General features: G+C 46.0%; 1 protein-coding gene across 9 annotated transcripts in view; it reads right to left on the reverse strand.

Annotated features, from left to right (window-relative positions):
* The window catches only part of khk (ketohexokinase), a 90,318-nt gene that overhangs the window by 21,218 nt on the left and 57,074 nt on the right, over nt 1–12,026 (reverse strand). For all 9 annotated transcript variants that reach the window (XM_038818455.1, XM_038818450.1, XM_038818452.1 and 6 more), the window contains one exon: nt 4,173–4,245. In XM_038818455.1, the coding sequence (XP_038674383.1) occupies nt 4,173–4,245 (73 nt within the window). The remainder of the gene's footprint in view (nt 1–4,172; nt 4,246–12,026) is intronic.

Consider the following 12,026-nt stretch of genomic DNA (forward strand, 5'->3'; position numbering starts at 1 on the left):
GAAGCCAGGGGAGAAGGTATTGCATATCTTCTTTGATGTGTTACATAACTTCCCAACAAACAACGCAGGAAGTCAGCAATCTGGGGATGTTTGAGTTAGCCACTGAAGCAAATAGTTTATTGATCCAGAGGATGGCCCAGAATTTTCTGAAACAGTAATTAAATGTGAACAGCACATGCTGTTATTATCTGCAAGCTGGTCAGTAACTTGTGGCAAATGGAGGTAACCAGCATTTTACAAATTACCACAGACACTGGCTGATTTATGCCACTCCACCATTTGCTTCTCAAATATGCCACCTCACCCGAAGCCTCTCCATGATTTTCATCATGGAATTCCCCGCTAAGGCTCCCAATCTATCCGGATGGTCGTTACATTGCAAGGTGTTTCTTGGCGCTCCGTATGCTAGGAAAGACGTGGCTAATCTCTCACGTTACGGGTCTCTGTCCTCATTCTGGTAGCGCGTCCCCTATTTCTGATTTGACATTTCAACTCTAATCTACTCTCCCCCTCAGTCCCTCCAATGTTTATTTTTTTCATCCTTTAATCTCACTGGCTACTGAGATATTGGGCCCACTGTTCACCAAGATCCTGGATGCCCTTTGCCCTCACTGTGCTGTTATCAGGTTACACTTCCAGCAATTATGTGGGAAAAGTATGCAATTGTAATTCTAACTGATAGACCATGGTGCAATGATGTCCTGCTCCTGCAAAATCTGGTTCAATGTATAATGCTGAATCTGGTCCTGACGTAATCCTGGGATATTGAATGGGGAAGAGGAGTGACAATTTCATAGTTAAAAAGTTGCTGGCTATTCGATTGTCCATTGGTCAATATAGATATAAAGTTAAAATAAAATGTTCCCAAATGGATGATAGATGTGCAAAATCAAGAATGCAGGACAGTAGTCCAAAATTAAAGATGTAAACCGCCTCCTGGTGGTGCTACTAAAAACAGCAAATTCAGCAGTGCCGATAGCAGGTACCTTGTGGTACAAGATCTGCTTTTACAGGGAAAAATACGATTTGTTAAATTTTAAACTGTGCACTACAGTTCTTATTTACCAGTGATATGCTTCAAAATAGTAAGTTCTCAATGTAACAATGTCAAATTATCTTATGCTGAAATAAGAAAAAAAATTGCAAATGTTAAAGCTCTAAAATTAAAATTGAAAATGACGGAACCCACAAGGAGCATTTTCCCATTCATCTGAAACCAGGCTTCATTCCCCCAGGTAGCATGTAACAGGGACGAGCAGAAGAGGTTCTTTGTTCACTCGGCCCCGTCCCTCCATCTAACCAGGAGAGAAATTCATTTGGTTCAGAGTTCAACCACTCAGTGTTTATTTTTTTAACTAACAACCTTGTTTCAAAGTTGTATATGGTGAGTTTAGTAGGCACTGGACTGCGACACCAAGTAATCACCGTATTGTTCTATTGCTAAAATGCAGCTGTGCCCTCATAAATGTGCAACTGCTGTTCAGACTCAGATAAGACTTTAATTGTTAAGGAACTAGATTTGAAAGTGGTGGCAAATTTCAGGATCCATGTCATTCACAAGCTTTGTTGTGTTTTTTCTCAAGTCTGTGGGTTGACTCTGGATTCGCACATGAATTGTTGAACAAAGAACCTTAATCAGGACATAGGTGGGTGGAGAAAATATTTTTGAATGGGAGAATGTGGAAGTGAAAATGTTAAAGTGACACGGCACGGGGCTAGTAGCTGTGGTGAACGTATTATGGTAACCATTCACCACTGTATTGCAGTGTACTATGTTGTTGCCCTTGTGGGCTCCACCTCTGTGGGCTAAGGGTGAGGGCTAATGGCAGGCAGAGGGGCAAGGATATAGATAAGGATGATAAATAATGGAAGGCAGAGGGAAGACTGAGGGGAGGAAGCTGGACTCTGATAAGGTTGCATGAAAAGCTCACAAACAAGGCTCTCAAAGGGATACCACATCGTTTACTGGAAGAGAATGCATGAAGACTCTAGGTGCCATATGAGGAGTGGTTGAGGACTCTGGGTCTGAACTTGATGGAGTTTAGAAGGATGAGGGTGATCTCATTGAAACTTACAGAATACTGAGAGGCCGAGTTAGAGTGAACATGGAGAGGATGTTTCCACTAGTAGGAGAAACTAGAACCCGAGGGCACAGCCTCAGATTGAAGGGACAATCCTTTAAAACAGAGATGAGGAGGAATTTCTTCAACCAGGGGGTGGCGAATCTGTGGAACTCATTGCCGCAGAAGACTGTGGAGGCCAAGTCACTGAGTGCCTTTAAGACAAAGATAGATAGTAAGAAGTCTTACACCAGGTTAAAGTCCAACAGGTTTGTTTCAAATCACTAGCTTTTGAAGCACTGCTCCTTCCTCAGGAGTTCATCTGAGGAAGGAGCAGTGCTCCGAAAGCCAATGATTCGAAACAAACCTGTTGGACTTTAGCCTGGAGTTGTAAGACTTCTTACAGTGCTCACCCCAGTTCAACGCCGGCATCGCCACATCAAAGATAGATAGAATCTTGATTAATAAGAGGATCAGTGGTTATGGGGAGAAGGCAGGAGAATAGGGATGAGAAACATATCAGCCATGATTGAATGGCGGTGCAGACTCGATGGGCGGAATGGCCTAATTCTGCTCCTATGTCTTCTAGTATTATGCATTGGGTAGAGGTCCAAGTGGGGCTAGGGTGCGTTGCAAGTGATGGGCTCAGGGAAGAATGATTGAATAAAAGAGCAGTCGTCTTCTGGAGACTGTGAGCCTTTTCCCTCAGGGTTGCTGACCTCCTGCACGGGTAGGTGAAGACACGTAGGATGGAAAAGGTGATATAAGAGTGCTGGATTGGTGTGTAAATATGATGCTGTGACCTTTGAACCTGCCAGCTGATGGCAAGTGGATGAATCAGCTGCCAGCCCGCCAGGTGGGTCAGAGGGGAATGCGCTTGTGCATAATTAACGAGGTTCCAAGTGTAGAATCTGGCTCTGGTTCCGCTATTCTGGTCGGTCGGACAGGCACCGCTGGAGCTGTCTGTCACCAGAATTAGTGTCAAAATGGGAGAATTCCGCCCCTTGTCAATCATGGTTACTTTAAAACCAAGGGCAGGATTCTCCCGCAACTGGCCGGATGGCCTGACGCCGGCACCAAGCGCGGCGCGAACCACTCCGGCGTCGGGCCGACCGGAAGGTGCGGAATCCTTTGCACTTCCGGGGGCTAGGCTGGCGCCGGAGGGGTTGGCGCTGTGCCAACCGGCAGCGAAGGGCCGGCGCGAGTTGGCGCATGCGCACAACCACCGAAATGGTTCCGCACATGCGCAGATCGGCCGGCGTGTTTACTGCACATGCGCGGGGGGGGGGGGGGGGGGGGGGGGTTCTTCTCTGCGCCGGCCATGGCGGAGCCCTACAGAGGCCGACGTGGAAGGAAAGAGTGCCCCCACGGCACACCCACAGATCGATAGGCCCCGATTGCGGGCCAGGCCCCCCTGCCCCCCCCCCCCCCCCCCCCCCCCCCCCCCCCGGGGCCGGATCCTCCCGCTCCCCCCCCCAGGGCCGGATCACCCCCACACACCCCCCCGGGCGGCATGAATCACGCCCAGCCCGAAAATTAGCGCTGGAGAATACGGCAGCCAGCGTCGGAGCGGCGGGGCGGGGCGGAGAACCCTGCCCCACATTGCAGATTATTTTGTACAAGATCTAAATCCTGATTTCCAATTGGCACTCTGGATAATGTTAGAGTGAGATCTGCTGAATATAAAATCTGTTTTAAAACAACAATAATGTTCAGGCTATATCTGTTCACACATCACTGAAGTGAAGTTAATTACGTAGGTCCACATTTTTTCTTAAGGCCTCTCCTTCAACCAATTCACTCTTTCTATCCTACTTCAGACTTATCAAAACCAAGCTCTTGGTCAAGGTGAAACAGTGAGGCATTGCAAGCCCATTTTAACAAACACAGCACTGCTGGCTCTGGACCAGTGGTGGTAACCTGCGGCCTGGGGGCCACATGTGGCCCATCTGGATTCTGAGTGTGGTCCACAAGACATTTTGTTGACCGCTGCCCACCTACGGGGTTGCCGCTGATTTCTGTCTGTGTAGTTATTTTCTAGTGGTATGACTGAAGTGATGCGCACGCAAAGCAAGGGCCCATTATAAAATTAATATTGGAGCGACTACTCACCTCCCAGTGAATCCACTTGTACAGTGAAAGATCAATTTTCCTAAAATCTTCCGAGTTAACATCAGGTAAATTCCTAAACACAACCACATTTAAAATCAAAAATTATGCAATTGGCTGTGGCATTAAGATTAGAGGACAAGTTCCACTTTTTGAATGCGCCAACAAGTATTTGTTTACATGGATTAATTGGATTAACAGCAGGAATATATTGTACAAATTTGTTATCATAATAAATGATCATGCAAATTTAACATTATGTCTTCAATTCACATGCACAAAATTATTGCAACATTCATTTAAATTTTGAAATTTCACAGAAAGATAATTAAAACCCTCCAATTGAAAGTATTGTGTTCCTTCTATCTCTGTGATTCTCCCTTGCAATCCCTTCTGGAACCCTCCCACACCTCCCGCCTTTAAATTCTCACTGTTTTTAAGTGTTTTGAACCACCAAGTCTGCAAGCTCCACAACTGCATTTGTGTTGGTGTGGCATAGGCAGCTGGACATGTTCCCAAAAACAGATATTAAGGGAAAAAACAGAATTCTTGTCAGTGTTCTCCAGGAAGGTTAGACTCTATACATGGGCACTCCACTGGCAGGAAGCAGGCAGAGATTATGTCTATTGAACTGGATCCTTGTCAGTTTTCCATATGAATGTATGGCTCCTATCAATCAATAAACATCTCACATGCAGAGAATGGTAGAATGTATCCAGAATCTAATTTGCAAAACTAATGTGAGAGTAACATTTACTTTAGAGGAAAAATATTAACTCTTATCAATAGAGCTTTATAAAACTGTGGTCAGCATTTTCAATGAGTATTGTACTCCACAAATTCATAGTCCAATCCAAATTTAGACTTTAGACTCATTTCAAAGTTCCTCTATTGCCAAGGTCCTTATTAGATCTGTTATCGTTGAACAAACACACAAAATCAGATGGACTTGGATACAGAATACAGTCTGGCATTCAGTCAGTGGTTGAAGGTCAAGTCATCAAAAAATTCTGAGAAAACATTTAATTATGGAAGCTTGAAGTTCTGCCAATTTCAGGCATTTGTTCTGTTTGTTGATTGTGAAACCCCCACCTGACAAAAAGGTCAACAGGAAGAAGTTTGAAGTGGCTCCAAACACTTCCTTTCAAACACAGATCAGAACCACGAAAAATAAAATCCAGGCCTGAAGTGAAATGAGTACCTAACTGAAACCACATGACAGAGAATAGTTCACACATTATATTCACTTATTCAATTAAGTTAGGAGTCTAAAAAACATATTTATGTAAAATCTGAAAAGTGGACATATAAGCATAATACAATAACCAGGCACTAACTGCATTAGGCAGAAATTGAAAAACTGATGTAGGGATTGTTTGATTTGGAAACAAAGCAGATTTCATTTTTTTCTTTCATTAAATGTGTGAATTAGGTTTTGTTTTTACCATTAAAATTTGCAATTTAACATATTATTGAATTGATTGTTGTGTAATTATTTGATTTTGTTGCCATGTACAGGAAATGTATTACAAGTGCCAAAGCAGAAATACTTCTTTTAAGAACATTAACTGAATTCTAGAAATCGTTTTACATCTTTTAGTGAAATAAAAGGTACAGCCAGAAGTCTGGGAAAGCAATGGGCTGATGACATCAGCCATCTAATACTCTTCACTCTATTTTCTTTCACAAGTAGTAGATGAGGAGAATAGCGGAAATGCTTTTGAAGGGAAGTTGAATAAATAAGAGAATGCAAGGAATAAAAAACGCTTCACTTTTCTTTCACTTATTAATTCATGGGGTGTGGGCATCGCAAGCAAGGCCAGCACTTCTTGTCCATCTTGAAGTGAGAGGAGGTGTTGAGCCGTCCTTTTGAATTGCTAATGTGTGGATATTCTTATTACTGATAGGGAGGGAGTTCCAGAATTTTGACCCAGTAACAGTGAAAGAATGGTGATATTTTCCAAGTCAGGATTATGTCTTACTTAGAGAAGATGGAGGTATTCTCAAGCACCTTCTTCCCTTACCTTCTAGAAGACCATAGGACCATAAGACAGGAGCAGAATTAGGCCACTTGGCCCATCGAGTCTGTTCCGCCATTCAATCATGGCTGCTATTTTCTCATCCCCATTCTCCTGCCTTCTCCCCATAACCCCTGATCCTCTTAGGTGAGAGTTGCGAGTTTGGGTTACTGTAGGAGAAACTTCAGCTTGCTGCAGCACATCTTGTACATAGTATACACTGCTGTACTGTGCCCCAGTGGTGGGCAGAGTCAATATTTAAGGTGGTGGATGGGACATTGATCAAATAGGCTAATTTTCCCTTAAAGCTGTTGAACTACTTGAGCATTATTGGAGCTGTACATATCCAGTCTAGTGAAAAGTGTGAAAAGTATTCCACCACACTCCTAACTTGTGCCTTGTAAATCGTGGCAAAACTTTAGGGAATCAGGAGATGACTCACTTGGCACTGAACACCCAACCACTGTTCTGCTCTTGTGGTCACAGAATGTATTTAGTCATAACATCATAAGACATAGGAACAGAAGTAAGCCATTTGGTCCATTGAGTCTGCCCACCATTCAATGAGATCCTAACTGACCGCTACGATAAACCTAAACTCCACTTTCCCACCGAATCGCATAATCCATGATTCCCTCACTGATTAAAAATCAGTCTATTTCAGCCTTGAACATAATTAATGACCCAGACTCTACAGCCCTTTTGGTAAAGAATTCCACACATTCACTACCCTCTGTAGTAAAGAATTCAACAGATTTACTATCCTCAGAGAAGCAATTCCTCTTCATCGCTGTCTTAAATTGGTGACCGCTGACTCTGAGATTATGCCCTCTGGTCCTAGACTCTCCCACAAGGGAAACAACCTCTCAGCATCCACACTGTCAAGCCCCTAAGAATCATATATGTCTCAATAAGGTTGCGTCTAATTCTTCTAAACTCCAAAGAGTACAGGCCCAATCTACCCAACCTCTCCGCATAATAAAATCCCTCCATACCCGGGATCAACCTAGTGAACCTTCTCTGGACTGCCTCCAATGCCAGTACATTTTTATAGAGATTAGAGGACCAAAACTGTTCACTGCATTCCAGGTGTGGTCTAACTAAAGCCTCGTATACTTTTAGCAATACTTCCTTATTTTTATACTTCATTCCCGTTTCCAACCCTGGCTGGTCCGACACCCCGAATATGGCCTCCCGGCTTCCGTACCACCTCCGCCACGCTGCCCGACCACCTATTCTCCGGAGAGCGGAGAATCCACGCCAATTGACGTGGCGCCGGTCAGGGGCCGCTCGACGGGGCACGCCCGGCAATTCTTGGCACGGGATGGGCCGAGCTGCCACGCAAAAAAAGCCGAGTCCCACCGGCGCCATTCACACCTGCTCTTACCCGGCGGGACCTCGGCGTGGGTGCATCCGGGGGCGGCTTGGTGGGAAGGGGAGGGGATGTGACCCTGGGGGGGCGGGGGGCTCCGCTGTTGCCTGTCCCGCGATCGGGGCCTACCAATTGGCGGGCCAGCCTCTCGGGCTGGGAGCCTCTTTTGTTCCGCGCCGGCCCCTGTAGCCCTATGCCATGTTGCATCGGGGCCGGTGCGGAGAAGGGAGCCACTGCGCATGTGTGCGCATTGGTGATAATCCCACTGCACATGCGCACATTGGCGCTGGCCCCACTGTGCATGCGTATACCCGTGGCGCCCATCTGACGCCGGGGATTGGCAGCTGGAGTGGCGTGGGTCACTTCAGTACCGGGCTGGTCCCCTGTAGGGGCCAGAATTGCTGCCCCTGAGGCCATGTTTACGACGCCATCAGCACTTAGCCTCAGGATCAGAGAATCCCGCCCGATTGTCTGCCAAAATTACCACGATCTTTGTCTTAGATTTGATTCCATATCAGGGAAGCATTTACCCCTGAATCCCATTGATTTACCTTTTACTGAGATTCCTTACTATCACTGTTACTCAAATTCTGTCTTGTTGGCATGGATTAAGCTTGCAGGTTTAAGTGAAGAGGGGTGGGAGGAGTAGCTAACCATTGACAAGTACCATTCACGCCACACAAGTGCCAGGCAATGACAATCTCCAACAAGAGAAAATCTAGCCATCATCCAGAACAACCAATGGCATGACCATCACTGAATGCCCCACTATCAACAGTATGGCAGTAACCATTGACCAGGAACTGAACTGGACTAACCAGATAAACATGGTGGCTACTAGAGCAGGTCGGAGGCTAGGAATCCTGTGCCGGATAACTCATTTCCTGACTCCCCAAAGCCTGTCCACAATCTATAAGGCACAAGTCAGGAGTGTGGTACAATACTTTCCATTTCTCTGAATGAGTGCAGCTCCAAGAACAGACAAGAAGCTTGACACCATCCAGGACAAAGCAGCCCACTTGATTGGCATCCATTCCACAAACAATATTCCCTCCACCACCGACACACAGTTGAAGCAGTGTTTACCATTTATAAGATGCACTGCAGCAACTCACTAAGGATCTTTAGATCAGTGTTTTTCCAACTTTTATTCCCCGGGACCCACTTTAACCAACCGACTGACCATCTAGACCCACGCCCCGACCTTCGCAACACACCATTTCCGCTTACCTTTAATGCAACAGGTAAGCCTGGTTGGTCCTCATGATCCCACTCCAATCAGGTTCATAGGAGGAAAGGGCAATGCACATATCCAGTCCAGAGTTCAGCCAGTTCCTTTGTGCTGTCTTCATCTTTGTGAGGACAGAAATTCCAACCTCGCACACGTAGGTCATTGTGGATGGCAATAGCAACAAAATGCTTGGTTTGCTCAGCACCAGATATTCTCCAGAGACGTTTGTTTTTAACGTGCTGTCACAGTGAAGCGCAGAAGTTCAGTCTCTTCATTTGGAGTCAGCTGCAATTTAATAACTGACTCTGGAGTCTCAAACTCAAAAGGACATATCACCCACCTCTTCTATTTCAAATTCTGAAACTTCTCTGGAAAGCAGGAATAAAAACTGTTGATCAGTGCAGCCAGATGGATATGGCTTAGAAGTTTACTGATAGTTCCCTTATTAACACTGTTTTTTGGATATGTCATAGCAGTGTGGGGAACACATGGTAGTTTTGGCTTTGTACTTGCACTTGCCAAACTTTCAATTGCTTTTGGAAAACATCTATTTTTTCGCAGTGCCGAATCAAATCATCATCCTTTTTTTAAATTTGAGGTTCAGTTCTTTTAGAATTGAAAAGATGTCTGTAAGATAAGGCATAGATGGCATCCAGCTCTCATTTGCCAATATTTCTCTGCATAAAACTGCATAAAATGACATGGAAATCATGAAATCTCCGTCACCTCGACAGCAGCGTCAATGCGTTCCAGAACGCGTATACAGTAAACACCGTTTGCATATTGTTAGCGGGCCTGACCCAGTATTCTCCGGGGTCTCCACAATGCTCTTGTTCCGATGGGACGAGTTCCCGATGGCGCTGTTCACTTGTGCTTTTAAAAATAGTGAAACCGGCGTCATGGCTGCTGAGGGAGAGAGAGAGGGGCAGTACAGAAAGTGTCCAACATCGCCATAGTTTGCTGACAGTTGTGCCACTGGCCAGGAGGTTTCTGCCAGGGCCAAGGGGAGTAGCCGGGGGTGGCCAGGGGGTGGTCTGTGGGGTTGGATTGGATGGACATGGAACACCATTGCTGCAGCCGGAAAGGCAGCCATGCAGCAACACATGCTGCTGACAGCCCACTGTGAACTTAGAGCCATGGGTCGTGTAGATGTACCCCCAGGCTACACCCCTTGGTGCCCTCGGGCCCCAGCGAACCCATCAGCTGTATGGGCACGCTCCAGCATAACCAGTGCCATCATCTTGGCTGGGAGAGTATGTGTGTGTGGGGATTACAATGTGTATATGCAACTGCAGCTTGTCAGCCTCCCGAATGTCAATGACGGACCCGGTAAATTCTGCACCAATTTTCATTGGAATCGATTTTGTTCCACTAGCCCCTGCTAGGCCCTCCACCGTTACTGAATCGATCCACGTTTTCTGGCAGTTTTGCTGGCATGAAGTCCACAAATTCTGCGTCGACGTCAATACTCAGACTCAGAAACAGAGAATCCTGCCCATGGGCACAATTAACAAAGCCATGCCTCAAGAAATCATCTTTATACTGCTTTGTTCCCGATTTCAGTTTCTTCACAAAGGCCTTGGATCTGTATACAGCTCACACCAGCACTGCTTTGTTCTGCCAAGAGCTGTCCTGAACAGCACTATCCAGCAGATTTAGTTGTGAGATCCTGGCCTCTTTCTGGCCCTCTCTTCCTTATTACAAAACAATCCATCTTCAGTTCTTCACAGTCCTGCTGCTTGCTTGCTGGCAGCTACAAAATGTAAGACTCTCTCCTCTGTGATTTTGCACCCAAAGCATAGGCATACAGGGCACGTGATGTCAGTATACATGCCGGGCGCATGGATTGTTCTCTGCTGTCGCGTCTGGATGGAAGACTCCATCATTTGCATTTAAAGGCTGGTCATGGCTGGCATTCTCAACCTAAAAGCCGGTTGCAGCCGGCATTCCCTAAAAGCCGGTCATGGTTGTTGGGTACTTCCCCCGCGATCTGCAACACCCCAACCCTCCTGACACTCGTCCGTAGTCCGCGACCCACAGTTTGAAAAACCCTGCCTTTGACAGCAGCTTCCAAACCCACGGCAACTACCATTTAGAAGGACAGGTCAGCAGACACATGGGAACATCACCAACTAGAAGTTACCTCCAAACCACACACCATCCTGACTTGGAAATATATCTCTAACAGCACTGCGGGTGTACCTACACTGTTCAAGAAGACAGCCCACCACCACCTTCTCGGGGGCAATTAGGGATGGTCAATGAATGTTGGCCTTGCCAGTGGCGTCCACATCCCTTGAATGAATAAAAAAGTATAAACAGGCAGCATGCACCAGCTGAGCTACATGGCCTCCTTTTCTACTACACTGAATGCTTTATGTAAATCTCTGTAACTATACCACATAGTAGGGCAGCACGGTGGCCTAGTGGTTAGCACAACTGCCTCACGGCGCTGAGTCCCAGGTTCGAATCCCGGCCCTGGGTCACTGTCTGTGTGGAGTTTGCACATTCTCCCCGTGTCTGCGTGGGTTTCGCCCCCACAACCCAAAAATGTGCAGAGTAGGTGGATTGGCCACGCTAAATTGCCCCTTAATTGGAAAAAATAATTGGGTAATCTAAATTAAAAAAAAAAAAACTATACCACATAGTGAAATGCCAATAATACATAGAACATATAGTGCAGAAGGAGGCCATTCGGCCATCAAGTCTGCACCAATCCACTTAAGCCCTCACTTCCTTCCTATTCCAGTAACCCAATAACCCCTCTTAATCTTTTTAGTCACCAAGGACAATTTATCATGGACAATCCACCTAACCTGCACGTCTTTGGACTGTGGGAAGAAACCGGAGCACCTGGAGGAAACCCACACAGATACGGGGAGAACGTGCAGACTCCGCACAGACAGTGACCCAGCGGGGAATCGAACCTGGGACCCTGGTGCTGTGAAGCCACAGTGCTATCCACTTGTGCTACCGTGCTGCCCATACCTAGATTCTCATTTAGAAGACCAGTTACGCTTCCCTTCCCTTTGGTCACATTAAATAAGATTTTATACATTATCAAGAATCAGTGGAAAAACATAATCCATGATCATATTGCTACATTTTAGCTCATTCAATTGTTCACTCATTCATTCCTTTGTATTATTTGAAACTTGGAAGCTCAGGGGCGGGAATTTCCCATTTGGCGGCAGAGTGTTCACGCCGTCTGAAACGCCGTCGTGTTTCACGATGGC

This window comes from Scyliorhinus canicula, chromosome 14, assembly GCF_902713615.1.
Source record: "Scyliorhinus canicula chromosome 14, sScyCan1.1, whole genome shotgun sequence".
Classification (NCBI taxonomy): Eukaryota; Metazoa; Chordata; class Chondrichthyes; order Carcharhiniformes; family Scyliorhinidae; genus Scyliorhinus; species Scyliorhinus canicula.